Here is a 12,926-nt window from a genome sequence, read left to right as displayed (position 1 = left end):
AAGATCATTAAAAGTAATACAGTCCTTTAAAGAATAATGTATATGACAAATCAAAAATAACTTTTGTGACCCATCAAGAACCATATATTTTCTTCATGTGAGCACCACAAAAACAAGCGATGGTAAATTACTTTCAAAGCTATCAATAAACTAAGGAATAAGTACATGCTTTAACAACATGAGCTCCTGAATAAATGTTTGTGGTTTTATTATTTTTTAAATTAAAAAGTATATTATTTGATTCTATAAATGTGCCCCCTCAAGTACCAATATTGCTGGTGATTCTGCTTCTTATTGTTTTGTTCTTTTGTCCAACGCTGTCATTTCCAGGGCAAAGATATTGGTGTCAGAGAAAAATTTCATACATTTGCAGCTCCTTTATATGAAATAAATCTACATGTCCGTGGTGGTTATATTCTACCTTGTCAAGAGGCTGCTCAAAACACATTTTACAGGTAAGTGAAGTGTTCACAGAACTCAGATTAGATTTTGAGAGAGAGCATGCTAGAATTGTCAAGAACCGGGAAAGGTCTGAGATTTTATCCTACTTCCAAGCTTACAGGTTAGCCTGCCACAGTTTCATGGATTCTGGGTCTGAGACAAAGGTCTTTCTTACTCTTGGCATAGCAAGAAATATGAGCTTCATGTTTGCTCCAGTTGCCCCTGTCCCCCAAGTCTCATATGGGTGACATCAAGTGGCCTAGGTGGATACTGCCCACTCAGGAGGCTTATGTCACAGCTAAGGAAGGCAACACTTTGGAAACTCAATCTTTTATAATAGGCTGTAAGCAAAAGCATCCATTCTTTGCTTTGAAGGCAGAAAAACTGTCATTGCTCCTGTATGCAAAATATGTAGAAACTTGAGAAACTCATGGAAAATTGTCCTCCAACATGATAGAATGTTTCCCCAACCAAAATACCAGTGGAAACTTAATGTCCTCTGTGTAAACATGCAAAGGTATTGATAAACGGATGTCTTGTATTTTAAATGCCAGTCTCACGTGAGACCTCATCATTTTTTCTGAGTCTATTTGGAAAGAAATATTATTTACTTTATGAAAATATGTTTTTTAAGTGAACTTTTCTGTGAGCTTTAAGCAAACATGGCTCAGAGGGCTTCTCTTTCCTTCCATCTTTTCCGCTCCCCCTTTTCTACCTCCATCAGTCCTGTGACACATACCCAGACCCACTTTAGTCTATGAAATGTAGATATCCATTGACAAGATCACTACTCCTTCACGCTATTTAAGTCCTCTGCTGTCTGCAGAAGAACCAGACCTATTTGTAGCAACCTTGTCCCATTTAACAATGAAAGGTAACTCAGATTTTCTATCCATTATCATCTATAACTGATCATCTGCTAAGACCCCTTATGTGATATTCTCTCCTTCACAGTCAACAACATGTCCTATTTCCATGGATCATGGGTCCATTCTGTCTCCTGTGACTGATGTAAGAGCAAATTTCTGAGACCAGTCATAGAGTCTATTTCCCCTGACTAAATTCCTGGCTTAAACATTCAGATTCTAGAGGACTCAGTTCTGTTCCTCTTCTCATCTCAGGCTGTACTCACTCTTGTGGTGATCTACATGCTGACAGCCCCAGTTGGCATGAGTAGACTCTTTCTAGCTTCTGGAGCTACCCAGATCCATTTCTATCAATATTTTACCCTGATGTCAGTTGAAGAGGAGAAAAATGATTATACCTGAGAAATGAGAGTTTCATGGAGGAGACCATTCATAAGTTGTGCCTTGAGGAATCCTTATGTTATGAGAGCCAAGTAGAGAGGCCATTCTGGGTGTTCTCTGTGTGTGTGTGTGTGTGTGTGTGTGTGTGTGTGTGTGTGTGTGTGTAAGTGGGTAAAGTAAATAGGATATTGGGTTTAGGTATACCGTGGACCTTTGAACAGCATGAGTTTGAATCACATGGGTCCACTTTTACATGGATATTTTTCAATAGTAAATAGTACAGTACTGCTCAGTCCTTGGTCGGTCGAATCTGTGGATGCAGAGGAACTGTGGATACTTGGATACACATTGTTCATTGGTCAACTGTATATACAAGGTAGAATGAAATTTGTGAAACTCTTTTAATCTTATTTTAAGTACGTTAGGAAATTGTGCGTTAAATCAGATTTTAATATTTCTAATAAGATCTACTTATCTTTTACCTCAGTGACTATGAATTGAAATGCATATATACATGCATGTTAAGACATGCCAATATCTGTACATGGAAAATATAAAGTTGCTGTGGAGATTTGAACTCTAGATATTCTGGATATTTTAGAAGACTTCCATAGCAGTATAACCTTCAACACTTGTGATTGGAAAAGGCAGATAGCTAAGCATAATTTGTCTGAGAAATCCTTCCATAGCAATATGAGGCTGTCAAACCAAGTTTGCATACTGAGCATGGAAGCAGATATTTAGTTCATAGATAGGCCTATGGTAGGCACAAGCTTCGGAAGTACTGTCCAATCCAAGGAAAAGACTTGCAATTCTGGCTACTCTTCACATTCTTATTAACAATTGCCAATGATAATCAAGTGATTTATATATGTAAATGTGAGGAAAGCATAAGTCATATGAGATTAAAACATGCTATTGAAACAGCTTTATGTTTAATGGTCAATGACAGTATTATCAGAGAGAAGAATAAATAAATATATCAATAAACTTAATATGGTTTTAATTATAAATGAGGCCACTTCTGATTTGTTACAGTAGGTGAATCCTTGATGTCAAAGAAATGCATGATACGGGCTTCCCTGGTGGCGCAGTGGTTGAGGGTCCGCCTGCCGATGCAGGGGACGCGGGTTCGTGCCCCGGTCTGGGAAGATCCCACATGCCGCGGAGCGGCTGGGCCCATGAGCCATGGCCGCTGGGCCTGCGCGTCCGGAGCCTGTGCTCTGCGACAGGAGAAGCCGCAGCAGTGGGAGGCCCACGTACCGCAAAAAAAAAAAAAAGAAATGCATGATATTTTCTATTAAATATGAAGGATTTTATGGTTTATATAATTTCCATTAACTCATTAAAAAAGGAAAATCCTTTTATTTTCTTTGCCTAAAACAGTCTGTGTTCCTTTGGACACTTACATGGATGTCATATCATAACAAGAAATGTGCTACCCTATAAACCTTGGTAAAATTGTATTTCTTTCTTATAGTCGAAAAAATTACATGAAGCTCATTGTTGCTGCAGATGATAATCAGATGGCACAAGGATCTCTCTTTTGGGATGATGGAGAGACTATAGGTAAGTATTCCATTTAGGAGATAAATATAACTGGTAACATACATATTATCTCACATTACTTTTTTGTTACCTATTATTGTACTTTGGAAGCTGAATAAAAAGCCAATAATATTATTCAAAGCTAAAAGAGTTTAATAAATAGTTGAATCAACTTAAAAAATAGACTTCTACATATTTAAAGACTTTCTTCTTATCCTAAATATATTTAATCCCTGTGATCAGTGTCTAGATGGCTAAGAGTTTTGTGTGGGCAGGGCTGATATATTGATCATCTTTGTAGTCCCAGAAGTTAGCCCAGTGCTGTTCACATAATAGGCACTCAGTTTGTGTGAGGTCAACTGAGCTGAAAATCCATGTTCCCATGCGCACATATTGATGCACAAAGGATGCCTCTAAAACATGAGAGTTCAGAAACAAAACTCAAACTTGTTCTCTGTGCTTTATGGCTATAGCTTTTGTTTTGTTTTTGTTTTAATATTCAGCAGTTTTTTACATGAAAAGCTTAAAGATTTAAACTTAAATCTTTGTTTACTCCATGGCTACTCCTCAAAATCAGACTGAACTACTAAACTTTTAGCAGTGCGTGTTCTGCTACCTGGGATAGTTTGTAAAGAATGCATATTCTGGGACCCATCTAAATTCCATTAATCTGGGGAGAGGCCCAGGAATCTGCCTTTGAGTAAAATGCCCCCAGGTCATTATTATGCTGTTAAATAAACACTGTTAGAGGATTAGGTTTACTGACTGCCATTAGTAGTGCCAGCTCTGCTAGATGGGACTTCTGAGCATTCTCTTGACACAAATCTTTGTTTTAAAAACTAACATCTGTGTGGAGCTATAGGGCAGTTCACTGCAATTTAAATAAATTATCCATAGATGAGAGATTTTTCATTAATAGCAAAGACATCTTTCATCTTTTCAGGTAAATCATAGTTAATATTCTGCAAACATAATAAATAGGAATTTATTAGTGAGTAAAGCATATCAGAAAGTGATATAAGAATCATATGATAATAAGCAAGACTCAAAAACAAAATTACCTCTTCCTAGTATTTTGTGATTTAGAAGGTGAAGAACTCAACTGCTATTAGTTAAAATCATATGTTTTCAGAGCCCTGAACTTCATTAATACATTAAGGGAGGTTCTAAAAAGTTTGCAACCTTTCTGCCTCACTGGGCCCGGCAAGAGGCACTTTGAATTTGCCTACAATTTCCCAGGGATGCAAAGTTGAGTTATACATAATTTGCATGCTTGTCTTGGGATATTTGAATCTTACTCTCTAACAAATTAGTTAATCCGTTTTAACAGTAATGGGGACAAAGCTTCTCTTAGAATTTTTTTTTTCCAGCTCTTTCTATCAAACTAAGATAGCAGATGAAAGAACTTGGTATAACCTTTACCCTATGGAAGTTTCATGGCAGATTTTTTGTTTTATCACTGGAAAGTAACTGAACATAATTCATATATTTCTCTCTGTTCTCTTCATGAAAGCATACAAAATTGTTCTGGCCCATTACATCTACTTTTTTGGTTCTATTTCACAATCTCAGTATATTTGTTATAATTAAGTATAAAGATCTCAACTAATCCCCTGAAATTCCTTGAGTGAACAGCAAAAACAATACATAACAAATGCTTGGAGTCTCTGGATTTATTAGATCAGAATCTCCAAAGAAGTCTTCTCTCACAGCAAGCTTGCCAATCTACTCGATAAACTAGATGATATCTAAATGATTTCCTTTTTTAAGTACATTTAAAATTTACGGAATACTATTGAAATCTTAGAAATACGTCTTGGTGGGCTCCAAGGAGCTCCAGTTCTTTATGTCTCAGCACAGAAAGTATTAAACGAGAGGCAAAGTGATAGATAAGAAATGATTCATTAGAATAGGATGCTTGTGAGGTTTACAAGCAGGCAGGCAAGAGGGTGCCACACAGAGAACTTAGTGGGCTACAGTTTTATAATCAAAGGAAAAATGGGGAGGGGGAGAAGACCACCTTCTTCCTCATTCTTGAATAGATGTCAAGCTTCCTTCATGGGGCTGGGAAGTTTTCTGGTCCCTACATGGTCAAACCGGGACTGTCATGGCACAATGGAAATGAGCAAAAAGGCGGTAACATATACTAAAATATGGTAAATCATCTCAGGTTTCAGTATAATGTCACCTTTTCCTTATATTTTTGTTTTAGTGTGGTCAGAAAAGCATGTCCTAGGAATCATTAACTTACTGACCTCACTGGGCAGGATGTGGGTCTCATTCCACCATTGTTTTATTGTTTTGGGGCATGTCTCATGCTTATGCTGTATGGTTTTGTTGCTAAGCAAGCCTGCTTGATTTTGTGGTTAAGCAAACCTACTCTCTTGAGTGATCACTAACTTACAGGTTTTTTTCCTTTACTTACAATCACCTACTGGAATTAACTATTTAATCACCTACTTGCTCCCTTTACTCTGTCCCAATCACTATTATTTGTAGACATATTTTTTTCTCAAAAAAAAATAAAGCAAAATAAACTTATTTTGAAATGTGTATACATTAAGTAAATTTTGACTGTTCTACCTAATGAAATTGTAGCTTAGTAAAATATTAATTTGTCCTACTCATTTTAGTGAAATAGACATATGTCTACTCTGGACTAAGTTCATATGTGCTATCTTTCTCTTATTCATTGAAAACAGCAAAACAGCTAAACCGTTCATATCCTCTTAATAGCTTCACTTTTGTTTTCTTTTATCTCATTGATTTGTACTTTTAAAATTGCTCTTAAAAACTTAAGCTATAATTATATATTTAAAATTAAGACTAAAAATTTTGCCTCAAAATGTATATTAAATAAGCGATGTATACATTAATATATACAGAGAAAGTTTGGGGCAGAATATCATTTAATTTTAATATAGGCACAATTAGTCTCAAATTAAGCAATTTTTTCCCGAGAATTAATGAATATAATCCTGGCATGCATAAGTGGAAAAGAGAATTAAAATTTGTTGCTTTTTCAGTGTTATCCTAATACTTGTTTTAGTCATGCATTTGACTCTACCTTTGCCTTTTTGTCTTACACGTTTGTTTGGTTTTACATATGACACAATCATATAAGTCAGAGAAAACTGGACATAAGTCTAGACTTGATAATAATTAGTTGTTTCACTTTTGGCCATGTATTTTAATACATGTATTTTAATACATGTAATAATAATACATATCTCTTACAGCATTGTGATAAAGTACTTAGAATAACAAATACTAAATAATAAATTTTAGTTCTAAGATTATTTTTTAAACTGATTTTAAATTTGGCAAGATTACATCTTATTTAAAGAGCTGGGTATAAAGCCTGTGTTTTATCAGTTTGATTTCAGTTGACCTGAAATAATCTCTCACAATTGAATATTTTTCTCAAATGACACTAGGATAAGTTACCATCATGTTCTCTTTTCTTTATAATATTATTTTATTGTCAGTCACTGAGGTGGCCAGTAGGTGTCCACGACTCTCACACCCAATTCTCTTTATTCTTACACTTCTTCCACCCTCCCAGAGCTGTGTGAAGGTGATTTTACATGTGCCACTGCGTTAGTGTTACTCTCCTACATACAAACAGGCACACACCAACTTACCCATCCATCTAGTACCCTCTCTGGTGACTCATCCTTCATATTTCAGTGCTCCTTGGACTGTGTTCAAATAAGATATATAAACTTAGAGAAGATTAAATATACATTGATGGTATTTGGTACCCTTTTACTGTGAAAGAAAAGCAAAATATACAGTACTAGTATTTACTATTGCTCTTCTTTGGAAATATAAATACATTACTCTTTTTTTTTTTTCTCTATAGACACCTATGAAAGAGACCTATATTTCTTTGTACAATTTAATTTAAACAAGGTATGTAGTCACTACAGATCATTTATTTGCAATTGTGTTAAATAATATTTGAAGTTTTATGCTGTATTTTATATTTACATATTTTATATATATTATATAACATACCTCTTTTCAAATATATGAATAAACAATTTGCTATACTATGAGATACATTTTGGTTAACAGATATATGCTTTTTAAAGATTTAATTGCTTTTGCTAGATGAAGGGTTTAATTTCTTTTTCTTTGTCTTTATAGACCATCTTAACAAGCACTATACTGAAAAATGGTTACATAAGCAAAAATGAAATGCGGCTTGGATACATCCATATATGGGGGAAAGAAAAGACTCCCGTTAGTGAGGTTAATCTCATATATAATGGAAATAAAGAGTCTGTTAACTTTGAAAACCCAGACCTGGAGGTAAGTGATGTAAGAAGACGTTTCCTTTTTAAATGGAGCTATTCAAAACGTCTACATGAATGTCTTGTATTTCTTAGCCCTAAAGAAACATAATTATGGGTCAACTATTGCTTCCTTATTTATTTATTTTCATTAAACATCCATATCTATTTCCATATTATCATCCTTGGTAACATATAAATCAACCTAAGGGCATCTATTTTATAATTGTTCTGATATAATCAAAGCAAAGTTAAATTTGCATTAAATCTTTAAATCATTTTCATCCCTCAAAACCTAATACTTGGGGCTTCCCTGGTGGCATGGTGGTTGAGAGTCCGCCTGCTGATGCAGGGGACAGGGGTTCGTGCCTCGGTCCTGGAGGATCCCACATGCTGCGGGGCGGCTGGGCCCCTGAGCCATGGCCACTGAGCCTGCGCGTCCGGAGCCTGTGCTCCGCAACGGGAGAGGCCACAAGAGTGAGAGGCCAGTGTACTGCAAAAAAAAAAAAAAAAAGCTAATACCTTTCAAAACCAAAATGTTCACATTTGAACATTTAATATATCTTAAATAAAATATACTTGAAAATCCTTGCAAAATTAATAGAACTGTCTATTAGCATCTATGAATAATTTGACATAGAGCTGTGTGAGCATATGATTTACACAAAGGAGTCAGGATTCTTATGTTAAAATCCCTTTGCTGCTAGTAACGAGCTTTTTATGTTGAATAAATAATTTCAGGACTTCTTTTTCCTTACAGTTAAGTAAGAATATGCAAGTAAACAACCTCTTAAACTCCTTCTAGTCTTAAATTCTGTGAAAGTAGATTTCAAAGAACATATATTCTAGAAGCCAGCTAACTGTTTAAAGTCTTTGATCCAAGTTTAGGGCTACATCTGCACTGCTAAAACTTTGACTGTGTGTACACATACCTGTTTGTGTTTAAAGTTGAATAAAAACAACTAGCTTTTTATCAACTAAACACTTTGGATGAATTTAACTTACAAAATAGCTAGTTGTTTGTCTGACTACAACTTAAAAAAATAGTAACTGTATCTTGGGCATAATTTTAGGTTTTCATAAATTGTACAAGATGTAAGAGTTGAACAGCACCTGAGAAGCCATTTCTTCCAGTTGAAATTTAGCATCTATCCTATTGTTATTGCTGTTCTGTAGGCAATCAGAATTTCACCTTTAATATGCAACTATTTCTTAATTACTACTTTGGCATTAAAATACTTCTATTTCTTTAAATTCTATCAAGGTTGGAAAATTAGAGTTTTATATATTTAATGCCCCTCCATGGTAAAATAAAAGTTGATAACCCACCACCTCACCCCCATTTTTCTTCTTTTAAATTTCACCTGTTTATAAAATTCCAAAGTAAGGGAATCAATGATTTAGTCCAGTGGTCTTATATGGCAAACTAAGAAACGGAATCTTTAAAAAGGAAAATTAATTCCTCAGGAATAAATAGTCAATGATTATCAATCATAATTAGAAATCAGTTTTTCTGAACAGCCCAATGTTCAATGAGATTGAAGAACACTGGTTTTCCTTACATTTTTTCTTGTTCTTATTTACTACAACAATGGTGAAAAATAAAGCTCACAATTTTTACTATAAAAGTAAACTAAATACAGTTAGCTGAACAAGGTCAAATAAGATATTTTAACATATCAAGTATTATTTCAAGATAATTTCGACCAAATTCTTGGCATAAAAAACACCACTTATAAAGAAAAGTTCATTCCACTGCTTTCAAACACATTCACAAAGAATTTTAAATATTAAGAATGAATTTTTACGTGGTTCATTATCTCAATGATTCCAAAAGAAGATATTAACTTTACTAACAAAGGAGTAGTCCCTTCTAAGTGTATTTAAATAAAACAAATATTTATAAGCATCTACTGTTTTCTGAGTTTTTATAGATATATGGGAAAAGGAGGGAGTAGTCAAATTCTTTCTCTATTTTGGTTGCGCTTTCTATGAGTGTAGAAATTATATGCAAAGGACATTTAATTGCTCTATCAATACAATTTTTTTTTTCTCTTTCTCCTAAAACTGAAATGGGAACATTTTTTTTTTTAAACATCTTTATTGGAGTATAATTGCTTCACAATGGTATGCCAGCTTCAGCTTCACAACAAAATGAATCAGTTACACATACACATATGTTCCCATATCTCTTCCCGATTGCGTCTCCCTCCCTCCCACCCTCCCTATCCCACCCCTCCAGGCGGTCACAAAGCACCGAGCTGATCTCCCTGTGCTATGCGGCTGCTTCCCACTAGCTATCTACCTTACGTTTGGTAGTGTATATGTGTCCATGCCTCTTTATCGCTTTGCCACCGTTTACCCTTCCCCCTCCCCATAGCCTCAAGTCCATTCTCTAGTAAGTCTGTGTCAATACAATTTTTAAAACACTTTCCTAGCAGCAATTATGCCTAGTTGCCATCTGTACAGGTATTAAAATCTATGTGAGGTACTGCTTGTTTTTCACTTTTGATATAAAGGAACTAAGTTAGGTTTTGGTGTAAGATGGATCAGTTTCAAACCTAATAGATACTAAAAAAAATTATTTACCTTTCAAACTCTTCTATTATGAAGCATGGGAAATAAATCCTAAGACGCTGTGCTTTAGTGAAGAATAAATTTTATAAATTCCCCAGTGAGTGTTTGGTATTTGTTTAGCAGTAAAGAAATGTTGGTTTTCTTCTTCTCTTGCATATTTGATGACTGAATTCAACTTTCTGAGCTAAGGCACTGAGAGTCATGTGAGTCTATTGGAGCAATGGAAAAACCTAATGAAATCGACATATTATAAAAAGATTACAGATGATTGTTTGAGTACAGTGGCTTAATTGGTCACCTCCATACTTAGTCTCTATATGGTCTGACAGAGATTCTCTCCAGTGAAAGAAAGTAACATGCACAATGAAATCATTGGCAATAAATTCAGCATGTTAAAGCCCTTTAAGATTGATGTAAAAGAAAACATATTTCTAAAGTCTAAGTTTTGTCTCTAGATGACTGGATAATATTTGAGGGCGGAATGCATAGAGATCTATGTAGTGCAGTTATGAATAACTGCATATTTAGGAGTCATGGAGAAAGAGTAAAGTAGTAGAAATAAGATAATTGGTTAATAGTCTCAGTTTTTAGTTGTATTTTGACAACCATTCTCCCCCTCTGAGACTTATTTTCATCATCTGTATAATGGGTGGGTTGGGTGAGACTATTACTGAAATGGTTGTGAATTCTCTGGAAAAAAAATTAATCAAAATGGAAAAGAAAAACAAGCTATACCTGTTTACTAATAGAGCATTTATTTATGGAATCAGTTTTTGTTAAAAAAACCGTTCTGGTTAAGCAATTAATTACCATTTTATTTTTTTTTAGATATTAAACATTGATCTAAGACAGAATAATGTTACTCTAGATGAACCAATAGAAATCAACTGGTCATGAAGATCACCATCAGTCCCAGCTGTCAAAGAGAAATTAACATCTGGATTTAAGTTTCACCATACTTATTTACTTATTCACCCTAATTATTTACCCTCTTCATTTATTTCTTATATTGTGTAAAATGTGATTTTCATAACATCTATCTAAAGTTATTGCACAGTGTACAATATTAATACTGATTTTATAATATTAATGTGGCTTTGATTCAATGTTTTAACTATTTAGAAGAATTTAATTTTTCTAGTTACTCTTGCTAAGTATCAGCTAAAACTGTATACTAGTTACTAAATATATATGTGTGTGTAATTAAGATATAATTAAAATAGGTGATTTTTAAATTAAGCAAAAGTTTTATGTAATTTTATATATTTTCTTCAGTGTTTAGTAGATTTGAGTTATGTACCAATAATTGTCATCAGATTTAATTATTTCTTAGTGTGTACATTTAATTAGAAAAGAGGAAATAAAATGTATATAAGTACATACAGTGTACATTTTAAAAAATTTTCCAAAAGAAAATTGTGTTGGTTTGGGTTGCTATAACAATTTACCATAGAATGAATGGCTTAAACAATAAATATATATTTCTCACAGTTGTGGAGCCTGGGAAGTTTGAGATCAGGGTACCTGCAGATTTGGTGGCTGGTGAGGTCCCTCTTTCTGCTTTACGGACCGCCAAATTCTCCTTGTGTCCTCACATGGCACAAAACAAAGAGAAAGGATGCAAGCTCTCTGATGTCACTTCTTCTGACACTAATTCCATTAATGAGGGCTCCACATGCATGACTGTGTATGTACCAAAGGCACATCTCCAAATACCATCACACTGGTGATTAGATATTCAACATATGAATTTGGGATAGGGGGACACAAACTTCAGTCCATAACAAAGTCCAAATTTCTTCTTCTAACTTTGCTTTATGGATAGGAGAAAAAAATATTACTATCTATTCTATTTAGTTAGTTGAATAAATCATCTTAGCTCATTCATTAAGGTTGGAGGATGAGGTCATGGCCTAAAATAGTAATCGTTGATATTTTTTTAACACTTAGGTTGCTTTGAATTTACTTAATCAACTAATATCTGTAACTTGATATAATTCTTTCCTAATTAGAATATTGTTATAATGAAATATTTAAGACAATTCATAACTCAGAATACAAGGACCAGGGAAAAATAAAATGATAATGATGGCTATAATCAAAAACACAAGAAACGAGTGTTGGTGAGGTTATGGATAAAAGGGAACCCTTGAGGACTGTTGGTGGCAATGTACATTGATGCCACCACTATAGAAAACAGTTTTGAGTTTCCTCAAAAAATTAAAAATAAAACTACCATATGATCCAGCAATTCCATTTCTGGGGATTTGACTGAAGAAAATGAAAACACTAACTCAGAAAAATATATGTGTCACCAATATTTATTGCAGCACTATTTACAATAGGCAAGATATGGAAACAACCTAAGTGTTCATCAATGGGTGAATGGATAAAGAAGGTGTGATACATATATACAATGGATATTATTCAGCTATAAAAAATAATGAAATGTTGCCATTTTTGACAACATGGATGGAGTTTGAAAGCATTATGCTAAGGGAAATAAGTCAGAAAGAGAAAGACAATACCATATGATATCTCTTATATGTGGAATCCAAAACAAAAACAAACAAAAAGCAAACAAAAAACTCATTGATATAGAGAACAGATTGGTAGTTGCCAGAAGCAGGGCTGGGGAATGGGAGAAATGGGTAAAGAGAGTCAAAAGATTAAAAAATAAATAAATAAATAAAATTAGAATATTGTTATGGTAACTCAGAATACGAAGACCAGGAAAAACAATAACGATAATGACAATAGTAATAATAATGAAGTTTACTTCCAAGAAATATTATAACAATTAAGGGGAATTGAC

At 34.1% G+C, this 12,926-nt stretch overlaps 1 protein-coding gene across 1 annotated transcript in view; it reads left to right on the top strand.

The window, feature by feature from the left end:
- Positions 1-11,464, top strand: part of SI (sucrase-isomaltase) — a gene marked incomplete at its 5' end in the record, with an annotated part of 99,725 nt that extends 88,261 nt beyond the window's left edge. Inside the window, 5 exons of the mRNA XM_082654363.1 lie at positions 331-455; positions 3,169-3,257; positions 7,102-7,151; positions 7,389-7,553; positions 10,940-11,464. Of these exons, the coding sequence (XP_082510489.1) occupies positions 331-455; positions 3,169-3,257; positions 7,102-7,151; positions 7,389-7,553; positions 10,940-11,008 (498 nt within the window). The 3' untranslated portion in view covers positions 11,009-11,464. The remainder of the gene's footprint in view (positions 1-330; positions 456-3,168; positions 3,258-7,101; positions 7,152-7,388; positions 7,554-10,939) is intronic.
- Positions 11,465-12,926: the final 1,462 nt, after the last annotated feature.

Source organism: Grampus griseus (genome assembly GCF_964374135.1).
Source record: "Grampus griseus genome assembly, chromosome: 5".
NCBI classification, from domain to species: domain Eukaryota; kingdom Metazoa; phylum Chordata; class Mammalia; order Artiodactyla; family Delphinidae; genus Grampus; species Grampus griseus.
Note: the sequence above shows the minus strand (reverse complement) of the source record. Positions and strands in the feature narration are given on the sequence as shown.